Consider the following 20,108-nt stretch of genomic DNA (forward strand, 5'->3'; position numbering starts at 1 on the left):
GGAGGGGACTGGGAGGGGAAATGGGGGGGACTGGGAGGGACTGGGAGGGGAATGGAGGGGAATGGGGTGGACTGGGGGGAACCTGGGAGGGAAATTGGGGGGAACTGGGGGGGACTGGGAGGGAATAAGAGGCACATGGGAGGGGACTGGGTGGACTGGAGGCGGAAAATAGGGTGGACTGGAAGGACTGGGAGCATACTGGAATTGACCTGGGAAAGACTGGGAGGCACTGGGAAGCATTGGAGCAGAATAGGATGGACTGGGAGGGACTTGGGAGGGACTGGAGACCATATTGGTTATATACTGGGAGGGACTGGGAGGGACTGGGAGAGCGCTGGGATGGACTGGAAGGGACTGGGAGGCGCTGGAGAGCATACTGGGATTGACTGGGAGGCACTGGGAGGGGCTTAGAGGGCACTGGGATGTACTGGGAGGCACTGGGAGGGGGCTGGAGCCCTTACTGGGATGTACTGGGAGGCGACAGGAGGGCCTTAGGAGGCACCTGGTTTGTACTGGTTTATACTGGTTTTTACTCTTCTAGTCAGTACTGGTTTCATACTGGTTTATACTGTTTTATACTGGTTTCTTTTCCAGTCCCTACTCCTTTGTACTGTTGAATTTGTACTGGTTTAGTGGTTTATACTGGTTTTTACTGGTTATACTGGTTTTACTGGTTTCTCAGGCCCAGTACTGGTTTTATACTGGTTTATACTGGTTTCTTTTCAGCTTTGCACTGGGTTTTTATGTTCAATTTATACTGGTTTTATACTGGTTTTTTTAGTGGTTTATACTGGTTTTTTAGTGGTTTATACTGGTTTTCAGTGGTTTATACTGGTTTTCAGTGGTTTATACTGGTTTTTTCAGGCCCGTACTGGTTCATACTGGTTTATACTGGTTTTCTTTTCCAGTTCCCTACTGCTTTGTACTGTTCAATTTGTACTGGTTTATACTGGTTTTTACTGGGTTTTAGTGGTTTCTGCTGTTTTTCAGTGGTTTTTACTGGTTTTAACTGGTTTCTCAGGCCGGTTACTGGTTCATACTGGTTCATACTGGGTTTATACTGGTTTATACTGGTTTCTTTTCCAGTCCCTACTCCTTTGTACTGTTGAATTTGTACTGGTTCATACTGGTTTTTAGCGGTTTATTACTGGTTTTTTAGTGGTTTTTACTGGTTTTCAGGCCTGTACTGGTTCATACTGGTTTATACTGGTTTCGTTTTCCAGTCCCTACTCCTTTGTACTGTTGAATTTGTACTGGTTTATACTGGTTTATACTGTCTTTTACTGGTTTTTAGTGGTTTTTACTGGTTTTTAGTGGCTTTTAGTGGTTTTTACTGGTTTTTCAGCCTTTTACTGGTTCATACTGGTTCATACTGGTTCATACTGGTTTCTTTTCCACTCCCTACTCCTTTGTACTGTTGAATCTGTACTGGTTCATACTGGTTCATACTGGTTTCTACTACTTTTTAGCGGTTTATACTGGTTTTTAGTGGTTTTTACTGGTTTTTCAGGCCCGTACTGGTTTCATACTGGTTTCATACTGGGTTTATACTGGTTTCTTTTCCACTCCCTACTCCTTTGTACTGTTGAATCTGTACTGGTTTATACTGGTTTTTATTGGTTTTTTAGTGGTTTATACTGGTTTTTAGTGGTCCTTTTAGTGGTTTTTACTGGTTTTTCAGCCCTTTACTGGTTCATACTGGTTCATACTGGTTTCTTTTCCAGTCCCTACTCCTTTGTACTGTTGAATTTGTACTGGTTTATACTGGTTTATACTGGTTTTTAGTGGTTTATACTGGTTTTTTAGCGGCTCTTGAGTGCTTTTTCAGGCCTGTACTGGTTCATACTGGTTCATACTGGTTTATACTGGTTCATACTTGGTTTCTTTTCCACTCCCTACTCCTTTGTACTGTTGAATCTGTACTGGTTCATACTGTTTATACTGGTTTCTTACTACTTTTTAGCAGTTTATACTGGTTTTCAGTGGGTTTTACTGGTTTTTCAGGCCTATACTGGTTCATACTGGTTTATACTGGTTTATACTGGTTTCTTCTCGGGTCGCTACTGTTTTACACTGTTTAATTCCTTCTGGTTTTTACTGGTTTTCGCTGGTTTTTTCCCCTTTTTTCCCCGTTTTTTCGCCTTTTTTCCCCCTCTTTTCACCCCCATACTGGTTTATACTGGTTTGTACTGGTTTGTACTGGTGCGCAGGCAGCGCGGGGGACACCGGTGTCGTTCAACGAGAACGGAGACGCTCCGGGACGTTATGACATCTTCCAGTTTCAGGGCGGGAACGGGAGCGGCGCTTATCGGAACGTGGGGCAGTGGGTGCAGGGGCTGCGCCTGCAGGTGCCAAACTGGGCAAACTGGGAGCACTGGGAGCACTGGGAGACACCCCCCCGGGGCAACTGGGGGCAACTGGGAACCAAATGGGGGCAACTGGGAGGCTTGAAGGGCAACTGGGAGGCGCCAAAGTCAACTGGGGGCGACTGGGAGAGGCTGAGAGTGGGATACTGGGCAAACTGGGAGCACTGGGAGCACTGGGAGACACCCCCCGGGCCAACTGGGGGCAACTGGAAACCGACTGGGGGCAACTGGGGGCAACTGGGAGGCTCGAAGGGCAACTGGGAGGCGCCAAAGTCAACTGGGGGCAACTGGGAGAGGCCGAGAGTGGGATACTGGGCAAACTGGGAGCACTGGGAGACCCCCTTGGGGCAACTGGGAACTAACTGGGGGCAACTGGGGGCAACTGGGAGGCTCGAGGGGCAACTGGGAGGCGCCAAAGTCAACTGGGGGCAACTGGGGGAGGCCGAGAGTGGGATACTGGGCAAACTGGGAGCACTGGGAGACCCCCACGGAGCAACTGGGAAGCAACTGGGAAGCGACTGGGGGCAACTGGGAGGCTCGAAGGGCAACTGGGAGGCACCAAAGTCAACTGGGGGCAACTGGGAGTGGCTGAGAGTGGGATACTGGGCAAACTGGGCAAACTGGGAACTCATCCCGTGATGGAACTCCATTGATCACCTCCTGATGGAATCTCTTTTGCCCCCATATCTCCATCACCTCCATCTCCACCTCCTCCTCCATCTCCTCCTCTCCACCTCCTCCATCTCCTCTCTTCACCCCATATCTCCTCTTTTGCCCCCATATCTCCACCACCTCCTCCACCTCCACCTCCTCCTCCATCTCCTCCTCTCCTACTCCTCCATCTCCCTTTTGCCATCTCCATCTCCTTCATCTCCATATCTCCTCTTTTGACCCCATCTCCACCATCATCTCCACCACCTCCTCCACCTCCTCCTCCACCTCCTCCTTCTCCTCCATCACCACCACCTCCACCTCCATCATCTCCACCTCCTCCTCCATCTCCTCCTCCTCCACCTCTCCTCCTCCTCCATCTCCATCTCCTCTCTTGACCCCATATCTCCTCCTCTCTTGACCCCATATTTGCCCTCTTTTGCCCCCATATCTCCATCTCCCCCTCCTCCATCTCCCCCTCCTCCTCCTCCTCCTCCATCTCCACCACCTCCACCTCCTCCATCTCCATCTCCTCTTTTGCCCCATATCTCCTCTTTTGCCCCCATATCTCCTCCATCTCCTCCACCTCCATCTCCTCCTCCTCCTCCACCTCCTCCTCCATCTCCTCTCTTCACCCCATATCTCCTCTTTTCACCCCATCTCCTCCTCCTCCATCTCCTCCTCCTCCATCTCCTCCTCCTCCATCTCCTCCTCCTCCATCTCCTCCTCCTCCATCTCCTCTTTTGACCCCACCTCCTCCTCCATCTCCATCTCCTCTCTTCACCCCATATCTCCTCTTTTCACCCCATATCTCCTCTCTTCACCTCATAATCTCCTCTCTTGACCCCATCTCCACCACCTCCACCATCTCCACCTCCACCATCTCCACCATCTCCACCTCCTCCTCCACCATCTCCACCTCCACCATCTCCACCTCCTCCACCATCTCCACCTCCTCCATCTCCTCTCTTCACCCCATATCTCCTCTTTTGCCCCCATATCTCCTCCTCCACCTCCTCCCCCTCCACCATCTCCTCCTCCATCTCCATCTCCTCTCTTCACCCCATATCTCCTCCTCTTTCGACGCCATATTTGCCCTCTTTTGCCCCCATATCTCCACCACCACCTCCACCACCTCCTCCTTCTCCTCCACCTCCTCCACCTCCATCTCCTCCATCTCCTCCATCCCCATCTCCTCCTCCATCTCCATCTCCTTCTCCTCTCTTCACCCCATCTCCCCCTCCATCTCCCCCTCCTCCTCCATCTCCTCCTCCATCTCCTCCTCCTCCACCTCCTCCTCCTCCTCCTTCTCCTCCATCTCCTCTCTTCACCCCATATCTCCTCTTTCGCCCCCATATCTCCTCCACCTCCTCCTCCACCTCCTCCTCCACCTCCATCTCCTCCACCTCCTCTCTTCACCCCATATCTCCTCTCTTGACCCCATATTTGCCCTCTTTTGCCCCCATATCTCCATCTCCCCCTCCTCCCCCTCCTCCACCACCTCCTCCTCCTCCACCTCTTCCACCTCCACCACCTCCATCTCCTCCATCTCCTCTCCTCACCCCATATCTCCTTTTTTGACGCCATATTTGCCCTCTTTTGCCCCCATATCTCCTCCTCCACCACCTCCATCTCCACCTCCTCCACCTCCTCCTCCACCTCCACCATCTCCACCTCCTCCATCTCCTCTCTTCACCCCATATCTCCTCTTTTGCCCCCATATCTCCTCCACCTCCACCACCTCCTCCATCTCCACCATCTCCACCACCTCTTTGATTTCCTCCATCTCCACCACCTCCTCCATCTCCACCTCCACCATCTCCCCCTCCATCTCCTCCATCTCCTCTCCTCACCCCATATCTCCTCTTTTGACGCCATATTTGCTCTCTTTTGCCCCCATATCTCCACCACCACCTCCTCCACCACCACCTCCTCCACCTCCACCTCCTCCTCCTCCATCTCCTCCTCCCCTCCTCCTCCTCCTCTCCTCCTCCATCTCCATCTCCTCTCTTCACCTCATAATCTCCTCTCTTGACCCCATCTCCACCACCTCCTCCATCTCCACCTCCACCATCTCCACCTCCACCATCTCCACCTCCTCCTCCTCCATCATCTCCATCTCCACCTCCATCTCCTCCATCTCCTCTCCTCACCTCCATATCTCCTCTCTTGACACCATATTTGCCCTCTTTTGCCCCCATATCTCCATCTCCACCTCCACCATCTCCACCTCCTCCATCTCCACTTCCACCATCTCCTCCTCCTCCACCTCCATCTCCTCTCTTCACCCCATATCTCCTCTTTTCACCCCATCTCCTCCTCCTCCATCTCCTCCTCCTCCATCTCCATCTCCTCCTCCATCTCCTCTTTTGACCCCATCTCCTCCTCCATCTCCATCTCCTCTCTTCACCCCATATCTCCTCTCTTGACTCCATATTTGCCCTCTTTTGCCCCCATATCTCCCCCTCCTCCATCTCCCCCTCCTCCATCTCCACCTCCTCCATCTCCTCTCTTCACCCCATATCTCCTCTTTTGCCCCCATATCTCCATCTCCTCCTCCTCCTCCTCCATCTCCACCTCCTCCACCTCCACCATCTCCACCTCCTCCTCCTCCATCATCTCCATCTCCACCTCCATCTCCTCCATCTCCTCTCTTCACCCCATATCTCCTCTCTTGACCCCATATTTGCCCTCTTTTGCCCCCATATCTCCTCCACCTCCTCCACCATCTCCTCCTCCACCATCTCCTCCTCCACCATCTCCACCTCCACCATCTCCACCTCCACCATCTCCTCTCTTCACCCCATATCTCCTCTTTTGCCCCCATATCTCCTCCTCCTCCTCCACCTCCTCCTCCTCCACCATCATCTCCATCTCCTCTCTTCACCCCATATCTCCATCTCCTCCTCCTCCATCTCCTCCACCATCTCCACCTCCACCACCTCCACCTCCATCTCCTCTCTTCACCCCATATCTCCTCTTTTGACGCCATATCTCCTCCTCCACCTCCTCCTCCATCTCCACCTCTCCTCCTCCTCCTCCTCCATCTCCTCTCTTCACCCCATATCTCCTCTCTTGACCCCATATTTGCCCTCTTTTGCCCCCATATCTCCATCTCCACCTCCACCATCTCCTCCTCCTCCACCATCTCCTCCTCCTCCACCATCTCCTCCTCCTCCTCCATCTCCTCCTCCATCTCCTCTCTTCACCCCATGTCTCCTCTCTTGCCCCCATATCTCCTCTTTTCACCCCATATCTCCACCTCCTCCACCATCTCCACCTCCACCATCTCCACCTCCTCCTCCTCCATCATCTCCATCTCCACCTCCATCTCCTCCATCTCCTCTCTTCACCCCATATCTCCTCTCTTGACCCCATATTTGCCCTCTTTTGCCCCCATATCTCCTCCACCTCCTCCACCATCTCCTCCTCCACCATCTCCACCTCCACCATCTCCACCTCCACCATCTCCACCTCCTCCATCTCCTCTCTTCACCCCATATCTCCTCTTTTGCCCCCATATCTCCATCTCCTCCACCTCCTCCACCTCCATCTCCTCCTCCATCTCCTCCTCCTCCATCTCCTCCTCCACCTCCTCCTCCTCCATCTCCTCTCTTCACCCCATATCTCCTCTCTTGACCCCATCTCCACCATCTCCTCCTCCACCATCTCCACCTCCTCCTCCACCTCCATCTCCTCTCTTCACCCCATATCTCCTCTCTTGACTCCATATTTGCCCTCTTTTGCCCCCATATCTCCCTCTCCTCCATCTCCACCTCCTCCATCTCCTCTCTTCACCCCATATCTCCTCTTTTGCCCCCATATCTCCATCTCCTCCTCCTCCATCTCCTCCTCCTCCATCTCCTCCTCCTCCATCTCCCTTTTGCCATCTCCATCTCCTTCATCTCCATATCTCCTCTTTTGACCCCATCTCCACCACCATCTCCACCACCATCTCCACCTCCACCATCTCCACCTCCACCATCTCCACCTCTATCATCTCCACCTCTATCATCTCCACCTCTATCATCTCCACCTCTATCATCTCCACCTCTATCATCTCCACCTCCACCATCTCCTCCATCTCCTCTCCTCACCCCATATCTCCTCTTTTGCCCCCATATCTCCACCTCCACCTCCTCCACCTCCTCCACCTCCTCCATCTCCATCTCCATCTCCTCTCTTCACCCCATATCTCCTCTTTTGCCCCCATATCTCCATCTCCATCTCCTCCCCCTCCACCTCCTCCTCCTCCTCCATCTCCCCCTCCTCCATCTCCATCTCCATCTCCTCTCTTCTCCCCATATCTCCTCTCTTGACCCCATCTCCTCCACCTCCTCCACCTCCTCCACCTCCCCCCTCTCCACCTCCCCCCTCTCCACCTCCACCTCCACCATCTCCACTTCCACCATCTCCTCCTCCTCCATCTCCATCTCCTCTCTTCACCCCATATCTCCTCTCTTCACCCCATATCTCCTCTCTTCACCCCATATTTGCCCTCTTTTGCCCCCATATCTCCTCCACCTCCTCCATCTCCTCCTCCTCCACCTCCTCCTCCACCTCCATCTCCCCCTCCACCATCATCTCCACCTCTATCATCTCCACCTCTATCATCTCCACCTCTATCATCTCCACCACCTCCTCCATCTCCACCACCTCCACCTCTGCCACCTCCATCTCCACCTCCATCTCCTCTCCTCACCCCATATCTCCTCTTTTGACGCCATATTTGCCCTCTTTTGCCCCCATATCTCCACCACCTCCTCCTCCACCTCCACCTCCTCCACCATCTCTTCCTCCACCTCCACCACCTCCACCTCCACCATCTCCACCATCTCCACCTCCTCCACCTCCATCTTCTCCATCTCCTCTCTTCACCCCATATCTCCTCTTTTGACGCCATATTTGCCCTCTTTTGCCCCCATATCTCCTCTTTTGCCTCCATATCTCCTCTTTTGCCCCCATATCTCCACCACCACCTCCACCATCTCCACCTCCTCCCCCCCGTTGTCCCCCCGGTTGTCCCCCCCCGGTCCAGGCGGACGCCATGCGCTGGGGCCCCAACTCCTCGTCCCCCCCTCGCTCCGTTTGCAGCCTCCCGTGCGGTCCCGGCGAACGGATGAAACCCGTTAAGGGCGTTCCGTGCTGTTGGCACTGCGAACTCTGCTCCGGATACCAACACCGCGTGGACCTCCTCACCTGCCAACCGTGTCCTCTCCACCTCCGCCCCACCCGCGACCGCACCGCCTGTCGCCCCACTCCGGTTCTCCGACTCCGTTGGGCCGATCCGTGCGCCGCCGTCCCGTTAGCGGTGGCCACCGTAGGGTTAACGGCCACCGCTTTCGTGGTGGTCACCTTCGGAAGGTACCACCAAACGCCCATCGTCAAAGCAGCCGGAAGGGAATTGAGTTACGTTCTCCTGGTGGGAATCGCTTCCGTTTACGCCATTACTTTCGTCATGGTGGCCGAACCCGGCGTGGGGGTTTGCGCCATGAGGAGGTTCTTCTTGGGTCAAGGGATGACCCTCACTTACGCCGCTCTCCTCACCAAAACCAACCGCATCTACAGGATCTTCGAGCAAGGTCAGAATGGGGACGTGGGGATGGGGTTCCACCACCTCAAAGTTCAGCATTCAGTCGTTTCGCCACCTCGGAGGGACGTGGGATGGGGTTCCATCACCTCGGAGGGACGTCCAATGGGGTTCCACCATCTCAAAGGTCATCATTCAGTCATTTCGCCACCTCTGAGGGACGTGGGATGGGGTTCCACCACCTCAGAGGGACGTGGGATGGGGTTCCACCACCTCAAAGTTCATCATTCAGACGTTCTACCAACTCGGAGGGACATGGGATGGGGTTCCACCACATCAGAGGGACGTGGGATGGGGTTCCACCACCTCGAAGTTCATCATTCAGTCATTTCACCACCTCTGAGAGACGTGGGATGGGGTTCCACCACCTCTGAGTGACGTCCGATGGCGTTCCACCATCTCAAAGTTCATCATTCAGTCATTTCGCCAACTCTGAGGGACGTGGGATGGGGTTCCACCACCTCAGAGGGATGTGGGATGGGGTTCCACCACCTCTGAGTTCATCATTCAGTCGTTTCACCAACTCGGAGGGACGTGGGATGGGGTTCCACCACCTCTAAGTTCAGCATTCAGTCGTTTCGCCTCCTCGGAGGGACGTGGGATGGGGCTCCACCACCTCTGAGGGACGTGGGATGGGGTTCCACCACCTCAAAGTTGATCACAAAGGCTCAAAGAGGAGCCAAAAGTCCGTTTTGAGGTCAAGAACTTGGGTTGAGGGACATGGGATGGGGTTCCACCACCTCGGAGGGATGTGGGATGGGGTTCCACCACCTCTGAGTTCATCATTCAGTCGTTTCACCAACTCGGAGGGACGTGGGATGGGGTTCCACCACCTCTAAGTTCAGCATTCAGTCGTTTCGCCACCTCGGAGGGACGTGGGATGGGGTTCCACCACCTCGGAGGGACGTCCGATGGGGTTCCATCACCTCAGAGGGACGTGGGATGGGGTTCCACCACCTCTGAGATACATCTGATGGGGTTCCACCACCTCTAAGTTCATCATTCAGTCATTTCACCACCTCAGAGGGACGTGGGATGGGGTTCCACCACCTCCAAGTTCATCATTCAGTCATTTCACCACCTCTGAGAGACGTCAGATGGGGTTCCACCACCTCAACGTTCATCATTCAGTCATTTCACCACCTCAGAGGGACGTGGGATGGGGTTCCACCACCTCTGAGCGACGTCCGATGGGGTTCCACCACCTCAGAGGGACGTGGGATGGGGTTCCACCACCTCTGAGTTCATCATTCAGTCGTTTCACCAACTCGGAGGGACGTGGGATGGGGTTCCACCACCTCTGAGGGACGTGGGATGGGGTTCCACCACCTCAAAGTTGATCACAAAGGCTCAAAGAGGAGCCAAAAGTCCGTTTTGAGGTCAAGAACTTGGGTTGAGGGACATGGGATGGGGTTCCACCACCTCGGAGGGACATGGGATGGGGTTCCACCACCTCCAAGTTCATCATTCAGTCGTTCTACCAACTCTGAGGGACGTGGGATGGGGTTCCACCACCTCTGAGTTCATCATTCAGTCATTTCACCACCTCAGAGGGACGTGGGATGGGGTTCCACCACCTTTGAGCGACGTCCGATGGGGTTCCACCACCTCTGAGCGACGTCCGATGGGGTTCCACCACCTCAGAGGGACGTGGGATGGGGTTCCACCACCTCTGAGTTCATCATTCAGTCGTTTCACCAACTCGGAGGGACGTGGGATGGGGTTCCACCACCTCAAAGTTCATTATTCAGTCATTTCGCCACCTCTGAGGGACGTGGGATGGGGTTCCACCACCTCTAAGTTCATCATTCAGTCGTTCTACCAACTCGGAGGGACGTGGGATGGGGTTCCACCACCTCTGAGTTCATCATTCAGTCATTTCGCCACCTCGGAGTGACGTGGGATGGGGTTCCACCACCTCTAAGTTCATCATTCAGTCATTTCACCTCCTCGGAGGGACGTAGGATGGGGTTCCATCACCTCGGAGGGACGTCTGATGGGGTTCCATCACCTCGGAGGGACGTGGGATGGGGTTCCACCACCTCTGAGATACATCTGATGGGGTTCCACCACCTCTAAGTTCATCATTCAGTCATTTCACCACCTCAGAGGGACGTGGGATGGGGTTCCACCACCTCTGAGCGACGTCCGATGGGGTTCCACCACCTCTGAGTTCATCATTCCTTCATTCCACCACCTCTGTGCGACGTCCGATGGAGTTCCACCACCTCTAAGTTCATCATTCCTTCATTCCACCTCCTCTGAGCGACGTCATATGGGGTTCCACCACCTCTGAGCGACGTTTGATGGGGTTCCACCACCTCTTAAGTTCATTATCCATTCATTTCACCACCTCTGAGCGACGTCCGATGGGGTTCCACCACCTCTGAGCGACGTCCGATGGGGTTCCACCACCTCCAAGTTCATCACAAAGGCTCAAAGAGGAGCCAAGAGTCCATTTTCAGGTCAAGAACTTGGGGTGAGGGACGTGGGATGGGGTTCCACCACCTCTGAGTTCATCATTCATTCATTCCACCACCTCTGAGAGACGTCCGATGGGGTTCCACCACCTCTGAGTGACGTCCAATGGGGTTCCACCACCTCTTAAGTTCATCATTCATTCATTCCACCTCCTCTGAGTGACGTCCGATGGAGTTCCACCACCTCTAAGTTCATCATTCCTTCATTCCACCTCCTCTGAGCGACGTCATATGGGGTTCCACCACCTCTGAGCGACGTCCGATGGGGTTCCACCACCCCTGAGCGACGTCCGATGGGGTTCCACCACCTCTGAGCGACATCATATGGGGTTCCACCACCTCTGAGCGACGTCAGATGGGGTTCCACCACCTCTGAGTGACGTCCGATGGGGTTCCACCACCCCTGCGCGACGTCCGATGGGGTTCCACCACCTCTGAGTGACGTCTGATGGGGTTCCACCACCTCTTAAGTTCATCATTCATTCATTCCACCTCCTCTGAGTGACGTCAGATGGGGTTCCACCACCTCTAAGTTCATCATTCCTTCATTCCACCACCTCTGAGCGACGTCTGATGGGGTTCCACCACCTCTAAGCGACGTCTGATGGGGTTCCACCACCCCTGTGCGACGTCCGATGGGGTTCCACCACCCCTGAGTGACGTCTGATGGGGTTCCACCACCTCTAAGTTCATCATCCATTCATTTCATGACGTCTGAGAGACGTCAGATGGGGATCCACCACCCCTGCGTGACGTCCGATGGGGTTCCACCACCTCTAAGCGACGTCAGATGGGGTTCCACCACCTCTAAGTTCATCATCCATTCATTTCATGACCTCTGCGCGACGTCTGATGGGGTCCCACCACCTCTAAGTGACGTCCGATGGGGTTCCACCACCCCTGCGCGACGTCCGATGGGGTTCCACCACCCCTGCGCGACGTCCGATGGAGTTCCACCACCTGTGCAACATCCATCGCCACCCTCTGAACCCCTTTCCGGTGGTTTCTTTGCTCCATCCTCTTCCCCCCCCTGATTGTCTTCTCCTTCAGGGAAGCGCTCGGTGACTCCTCCGCGCTTCATCAGCCCCACCTCGCAGTTGGTCATCACCTTCACCTTAAGCGGTCTCCAAGCGGTGGGCGCCGCCCTTTGGCTTCTCCTTTACCCTCCGTACGCCCTCGTCGATTACGAGATGGGACGAACTCCCGACCCCGAAGACGCCCGCGGGGTCCTCAGGTGTGACATGGCCGAAGGTGGGACCTTGGCCTGCTTGGCCTACGCTCTTCTCCTCATGTTGACCTGCACGGTCTACGCCGTCAAAGCTCGTGGTGTCCCCGAGACCTTCAACGAAGCCAAACCCATCGGTTTCGCCATGTACACCACCTGCGTCGTCTGGTTGGCCTTCGGCCCCATCTTCTTCGGAGCTGCTCAGTCGGCCGAGAGGGTGAGGAGGAGAGGACATCGGTGGTGGTGGGGAGAAGCTCTGGAGATGAGGAGGGACCACGAAGGATGGAGAGGGGCATCAAAAATGGGGTCTAAGGGGGGTTTTGGAGGGGATGGAGGTGTGAGGAACGTCAAAGGTGGGATCTAAGGGGGGTTTGGAGGGAAGTGGAGGTGGGGAAGAAGCTCTGGAGATGGAGAGGGACCTCAAAAATGGGGTCTAAGGGGGGTTTTGGAGGATGTGGAGGTGAGAAGGACCTCAAAAATGGGGTCTAAGGGGGGTTTTGGAGGACCTGGAGGTGTGAGGGACGTCAAAGGTGGGATCTAAGGGGGGTTTTGGAGGACCTGGAGGTGTGAGGGACCTCAAAAATGGGATCTAAGGGGGGTTTGGGAGGACGTGGAGGTGTAAGGAACGTCAAAGGTGGGATCTAAGGGGGGTTTTGGAGGGAAGTGGAGGTGTGAGGGACATCAAAGGTGGGGTCTAAGGGGGGTTTGGAGGGATGGGGAGGTGTGAGGAACATCAAAGGTGGGATCTAAGGGGGGTTTTGGAGGACGTGGAGGTGAGAAGGACCTCAAAAATGGGATCTAAGGGGGGTTTTGGAGGACGTGGAGGTGTGAGGAACGTCAAAGGTGGGGTCTAAGGGGGGTTTTGGAGGACCTGGAGGTCGAAGGAATGTCAGGAGATGAGGAGGAACATCAAAGGTGGGATCTAAGGGGGGTTTTGGAGGACGTGGAGGTGAGAAGGACCTCAAAAATGGGATCTAAGGGGGGTTTTGGAGGACCTGGAGGTGTGAGGGACATCAAAAGTGGGATCTAAGGGGGGTTTTGGAGGACCTGGAGGTGTGAGGGACGTCAAAAGTGGGATCTAAGGGGGGTTTTGGAGGACCTGGAGGTGTGAAGGACCTCAAAAATGGGGTCTAAGGGGGGTTTTGGAGGACGTGGAGGTGTGAGGGACATCACAGGTGGGATCTAAGGGGGGTTTTGGAGGACCTGGAGGTGTGAGGGACATCAAAGGTGGGATCTAAGGGGGGTTTTGGAGGACCTGGACGTGGGGAAGAAGCTCTGGAGATGAGGAGGGACCACGAAGGATGGAGAGGGGCATCAAAAATGGGGTCTAAGGGAGGTTTTGAGGGGATGGAGGTGTGAGGAACATCAAAGGTGGGATCTAAGGGGGGTTTTGGAGGACCTGGAGGTGTGAGGGACGTCAAAGGTGGGATCTAAGGGGGGTTTTGGAGGACCTGGAGGTGTGAGGGACGTCAAAGGTGGGATCTAAGGGGGGTTTTGGAGGGATGGGGAGGTGGGGAAGAAGCTCTGGAGGTCGTGAGGAACGTCAGGAGATGAGGAGGAACATCAAAGGTGGGATCTAAAGGGGGTTTGGGAGGACCTGGAGGTGTGAGGAACGTCAAAGGTGGGATCTAAGGGGGGTTTTGGAGGACGTGGAGGTGAGAAGGACCTCAAAAGTGGGATCTAAGGGGGGTTTTGGAGGACCTGGAGGTGTGAGGAACATCAAAGGTGGGGTCTAAGGGGGGTTTTGGGGGGATGGGGAGGTGGGGAGAAGCTCTGGAGATCGTGAGGAACATCAAAGGTGGGATCTAAAGGGGGTTTGGAGGGATGTGGAGGTGAGAGGGACCTCAAAAATGGGGTCTAAGGGGGGTTTTGGAGGACCTGGAGGTGGGGAAGAAGCTCTGGAGATGAGGAGGGACCACGAAGGATGGAGAGGGGCATCAAAAATGGGGTCTAAGGGGGGTTTTGGGGGGAAGTGGAGGTGGGGAGAAGCTCTGGAGGTGTGAGGGACGTCAAAGGTGGGATCTAAGGGGGGTTTTGGAGGACCTGGAGGTGGGGAGAAGCTCTGGAGGTCATGAGGAACATCAAAGGTGGGATCTAAGGGGGGTTTGGAGGGAAGTGGAGGTGGGAAGAAGCTCTGGAGATGGAGAGGGACCTCAAAAATGGGGTCTAAGGGGGGTTTTGGAGGACGTGGAGGTGAGAGGAACATCAAAGGTGGGATCTAAGGGGGGTTTGGAGGGAAGGGGAGGTGTGAGGGACATAAAAAATGGGGTCTAAGGGGGGTTTTGGAGGACCTGGAGGTGTGAGGAACGTCAAAGGTGGGATCTAAGGGGGGTTTGGAGGGATGTGGAGGTGGGGAAGAAGCTCTGGAGATGAGGAGGCACCACGAAGGATGGAGAGGGGCATCAAAAATGGGGTCTAAAGGGGGTTTTGGAGGGATGGGGAGGTGTGAGGGACATCTAAGGGGGGTTTTGGAGGACCTGGAGGTGTGAGGGACGTCAAAGGTGGGATCTAAGGGGGGTTTGGGGGGATGTGGAGGTGTGAGGGACATCAAAAATGGGGTCTAAGGGGGGTTTTGGAGGACCTGGAGGTGAGAAGGACCTCAAAAATGGGGTCTAAGGGGGGTTTTGGAGGACCTGGAGGTGAGAGGAACGTCAAAGGTGGGATCTAAGGGGGGTTTTGGAGGACCTGGAGGTGTGAAGGACCTCAAAAATGGGGTCTAAGGGGGGTTTTGGAGGACGTGGAGGTGTGAGGGACATCACAGGTGGGATCTAAGGGGGGTTTGGAGGGATGGGGAGGTGGGGAGAAGCTCTGGAGGTCATGAGGAACGTCAGGAGATGAGGAGGAACATCAAAGGTGGGATCTAAGGGGGGTTTGGGGGGAAGGGGAGGTGGGAAGAAGCTCAAAGGTGGGATCTAAGGGGGGTTTTGGAGGACCTGGAGGTGGGGGAGAAGCTCTGGAGGTCGTGAGGGACATCAAAGGTGGGGTCTAAGGGGGGTTTTGGGGGGATGGGGAGGTGGGGAGAAGCTCTGGAGGTCATGAGGAACGTCAGGAGATGAGGAGGAACATCAAAGGTGGGATCTAAGGGGGGTTTGGAGGGAAGTGGAGGTGGGGGAGAAGCTCTGGAGATGAGGAGGGACATCAAAGGATGGAGGGGGACCTCAAAAATGGGGTCTAAAGGGGGTTTGGGAGGACCTGGAGGTGAGAGGAAGCTCTGGAGATGGAGAGGAACGTCAAAGGTGGGATCTAAGGGGGGTTTGGAGGGAAGGGGAGGTGGGGAGAAGCTCTGGAGGTCATGAGGAACATCAGGAGTTGAGGAGGAACCTCAAAGAATGGAGAGGGACCTCAAAAATGGGGTCTAAAGGGGGTTTTGGAGGACCTGGAGGTGGGGAAGAAGCTCTGGAGATGAGGAGGGACATCAAAGATGGGATCTAAGGGGGGTTTGGAGGGACGTGGAGGTGAGAAGGACCTCAAAAATGGAGTCTAAGGGGGGTTTTGGGGGGATGGGGAGGTGGGAAGAAGCTCTGGAGATGAGGAGGAACCACGAAGGATGGAGAGGGACATCAAAAATGGGGTCTAAGGGGGGTTTTGGAGGGATGGGGAGGTGTGAGGGACATCAAAGGTGGGATCTAAGGGGGGTTTGGGGGGAAGTGGAGGTGGGAAGAAGCTCTGGAGATGAGGAGGAACCTCCAAAATGGGATCTAAAGGGGTTTTGGGAGGACCTGGAGGTGGGAGGAACCTCTGGAGATGAGGAGGAACCTCAGGAGATGGAGAGGGACCTCAAAAATGGTGTCTAAAGGGGCTTTGGGAGGACCTGGAGGAGGTTTTTAGGAGGTTCCTCGTGGTTTTATGGTGTCTCTGGTGGTTTTTATGGTGTCTCTGATGCCTTCTAGAAGGTTCCTGATGCTTTTTAAGAGGTTCCTTGAGGTTTTATGGTGTCCTCGATGGTTATTATGAGGTTCTTCGAGGTTTTATGGTGTCTCTGATGTTTTCTAGAAGGTTCCAGATGCTTTTTAGGAGGTTCCTTGAGGTTTTATGGTGTCTCTGGTGCTTTCTAGAAGGTTCCTGATGCTTTTTAAGAGGTTCCTCGAGGTTTTATGGTATCCTCGATGGTTATTATGAGGTTCCTTGAGCTTTTATGGTGTTTCTGATGCTTTCTAGAAGGTTCCTGATGCTTTTTAGGAGGTTCCTTGAGGTCTTATGGTGTCCTTGATGGGTTTTATGGTGTCTATGATGCCTTTTAGAAGGACTTTGATGCTTTTTAGGAGGTTCCTCGAGGTTTTATGGTGTCCTTGATGGTTATTATGAGGTTCTTCGAGGTTCTATGGTGTCTCTGGTGCTTTCTAGAAGGTTCCTGATGCTTTTTAAGAGCTTCCTCGAGCTTTTATGGTGTCTCTGGTGGTTTTTATGGTGTCTCTGATGCTTTCTAGAAGGTTCCTGATGCTTTTCAGGAGGTTCCTCGAGGTTTTATGGTGTCCTCGATGGTTATTATGAGGTTCTTCGAGCTTTTATGGTGTCTCTGATGCTTTTTATGGCGTCTCTGATGGTTTCTAGAAGGTTCCTGATGCTTTTTAGAAGGTTCCTGATGGTTTTCAGAAGGTTCCTCGAGGTTTTATGGTGTCCTCGATGGTTATTATGAGGTTCTTTGAGCTTTTATGGTGTCTCTGGTGGTTTTTATGGTGTCTCTGATGGTTTCTAGAAGGTTCCTGATGGTTTTTAGGAGGTTCTTCGAGCTTTTATGGTGTCTCTGGTGGTTTTTATGGTGTCTCTGATGCTTTTTAGAAGGTTCCTCGAGGTTTTGTGGTGTCCTCCATGGTTATTATGAGGTTCTTCGAGGTTTTATGGTGTCTCTGATGGTTTTTATGGTGTCTCTGATGGTTTCTAGAAGGTTCCTGATGGTTTTTAGAAGGTTCCTGATGCTTTTTATGAGGTTCCTCGAGGTTTTATGGTGTCCTCGATGGTTATTATGAGTTTCTTTGAGGTTTTATGGTGTCTCTGATGGTTTCTAGAAGGTTCCTGATGGTTTTTAGAAGGATTTTGATGGTTTTTATGAGGTTCTTCGAGGTTTTATGGTGTCTCTGGTGGATTTTAGAAGGTTCCTCGAGGTTTTATGGTGTCTCTGGTGCTTTCTAGAAGGTTCCTGATGCTTTTCAGGAGGTTCTTCGAGGTTTTATGGTGTCTCTGATGCTTTCTAGAAGGTTCCTGATGGTTTCTAGAAGGTTCCTGATGGTTTTTAGAAGGATTTTGATGGTTTTCCGGAGGTCCCTCGAGGTTTTATGGTGTCTCTGTGGCGCTGTGGGTCCGTCCGTGGTTTCTGTCCGTATGTCCGCGTGTCCGTGTGTCATCACTGAGAGGTCCACATGTGGTCCCCCCCTCCCCCCCCGCAGGTCCACGTGCAGACGGCGACGCTGACGGTGTCCATGAGCCTTTCGGCTTCGGTCCCTTTGGGGCTCCTCTACGCCCCCAAAGTTTGGGTCATTCTCCTCCACCCCGAACGCAATCAGCCCCGAAGGCCCCGCGGGGACCCTGCCCCATAGCGCCCCACACTTGGGGGGCAGGAGGGACCCCTGACCCCAGGGGAGACCCCAAAGTCCACCCTGACCCACACTTGGGGGGCAGAAGGGTCCCCTGAGCCCATAGGAGACCCCAAAGTCCATTCTGACCCACACTTATGGGGCAGAAGAGACCCCTAAATCCACCCCGACCCACACTTGGGGGGCAGAAGGGACCCCTGAGCCCATAGGAGACCCCAAAGTCCACTCTGACCCACACTTATGGGGCAGAAGGGACCCCTAAATCCACTCTGACCCACACTTGGGGGGCAGAAGGGATCCCTGAGCCCATAGGAGACCCCAAAGTCCACTCTGACCCACACTTATGGGGCAGAAGAGACCCCTGAGTCCACCCTGACCCACACTTATGGGGCAGAAGAGACCCCAAAGTCCACTCTGACCCACACTTGGGGGGCAGAAGAGACCCCAAAGTCCACCCTGACCCACACTTGGGGGGCAGAAGGGACCTCTGAGCCCATAGGAGACCCCAAAGTCCACTCTGACCCACACTTGGGGGGCAGAAGAGACCCCTGAGTCCATAGGAGACCCCTGAGTCCACTCTGACCCACACTTGGGGGGCAGAAGGGACCCCTAAATCCACTCTGACCCACACTTGGGGGGCAGAAGGGACCTCTGAGCCCATAGGAGACCCCAAAGTCCACCCTGACCCACACTTATGGGGCAGAAGAGACCCCTGAGTCCACTCTGACCCACACTTGGGGGGCAGAAGGGACCCCTGAGCCCATAGGAGACCCCAAAGTCCACTCTGACCCACACTTATGGGGCAGAAGGGACCCCAAAGTCCACCCCGACCCACACTTGGGGGGCAGAAGAGACCCCTAAATCCACCCTGACCCACACTTATGGGGCAGAAGAGACCGCCGACCCCAGGGGAGACCCCAAAGTCCACTCTGACCCACACTTATGGGGCAGAAGAGACCCCTGAGTCCATCCTGACCCACACTTGGGGGGCAGAAGGGACCCCATAGTCCACCCGGACCCACACTTATGGGGCAGAAGGGACCTCTGAGCCCATAGGAGACCCCTAAATCCACTCTGACCCACACTTATGGGGCAGAAGGGACCCCTGAGTCCACTCTGACCCACACTTGGGGGGCAGAAGAGACCCCTGAGTCCACCCTGACCCACACTTGGGGGGCAGAAGGGACCGCCGACCCCAGGGGAGACCCCAAAGTCCACTCTGACCCACACTTGGGGGGCAGAAGAGATCCCTGAGTTCACTCTGACCCACACTTGGGGGGCAGAAGGGACCCCTGAGCCCATAGGAGACCCCAAAGTCCACTCTGACCCACACTTGGGGGGCAGAAGGGACCCCTGAGTCCACCCTGACCCACACTTGGGGGGCAGAAGGGACCCCTGAGCCCATAGGAGACCCCAAAGTCCACTCTGACCCACACTTATGGGGCAGAAGGGACCCCTAAATCCACTCTGACCCACACTTGGGGGGCAGAAGGGACCCCTGAGTCCACCCTGACCCACACTTGGGGGGCAGAAGGGACCCCTAAATCCACTCTGACCCACACTTGGGGGGCAGAAGGGACCGCCGACCCCAGGGGAGACCCCAAAGTCCACTCTGACCCACACTTATGGGGCAGAAGAGACCCCTAAGTCTACCCTGACCCACACTTATGGGGCAGAAGAGACCCCTGAGTCCACTCTGACCCACACTTGGGGGGCAGAAGGGACCCCTGAGCCCATAGGAGACCCCAAAGTCCACTCTGACCCACACTTGGGGGGCAGAAGGGACCTCTGAGCCCATAGGAGACCCCAAAGTCCACCCTGACCCACACTTATGGGGCAGAAGAGACCCCTGAGTCCACTCTGACCCACACTTGGGGGGCAGAAGGGACCCCTGAGTCCATAGGAGACCCCAAAGTCCACTCTGACCCACACTTATGGGGCAGAAGAGACCCCTAAATCCACCCCGACCCACACTTGGGGGGCAGAAGGGACCCCTAAATCCACCCTGACCCACACTTGGGGGGCAGAAGGGTCCCCTGAGCCCATAGGAGACCCCAAAGTCCACCCTGACCCACACTTATGGGGCAGAAGAGACCCCTGAGTCCACTCTGACCCACACTTGGGGGGCAGAAGGGACCCCTAAATCCACCCCGACCCACACTTGGGGGGCAGAAGGCTCCTCACCCCACACTTGGGGGGCAGAAGGGGGGGGGGAAGGGTCCGCCCCACACTTGGGGGGCAGTGGAGGGGCTCTAATAAAGGCAC

General features: G+C 54.9%; 1 protein-coding gene and 1 long non-coding RNA gene across 2 annotated transcripts; one reads left to right on the forward strand and one right to left on the reverse strand.

The window, feature by feature from the left end:
- Positions 1 to 2,147: 2,147 nt before the first annotated feature.
- Positions 2,148 to 19,377, forward strand: LOC104065409 (metabotropic glutamate receptor 6-like; the record flags this gene model as incomplete). Its single annotated transcript, XM_054052268.1, has 4 exons — positions 2,148 to 2,348; positions 8,056 to 8,599; positions 12,138 to 12,529; positions 17,697 to 19,377. Coding segments are annotated over 4 exons (1,287 nt in total), but the record flags the coding sequence as incomplete, so codon positions are not given.
- On the reverse strand, positions 10,780 to 11,786 carry LOC128849735 (uncharacterized). The gene is made up of 3 exons (XR_008447464.1): positions 11,209 to 11,786; positions 10,961 to 11,022; positions 10,780 to 10,897 (listed from the first exon to the last, which is right to left on the reverse strand). It is a non-coding gene; the product is annotated as an uncharacterized LOC128849735 (long non-coding RNA).
- Positions 19,378 to 20,108: the final 731 nt, after the last annotated feature.

Source organism: Cuculus canorus, chromosome 32 (genome assembly GCF_017976375.1).
Source record: "Cuculus canorus isolate bCucCan1 chromosome 32, bCucCan1.pri, whole genome shotgun sequence".
NCBI classification, from domain to species: Eukaryota; Metazoa; Chordata; class Aves; order Cuculiformes; family Cuculidae; genus Cuculus; species Cuculus canorus.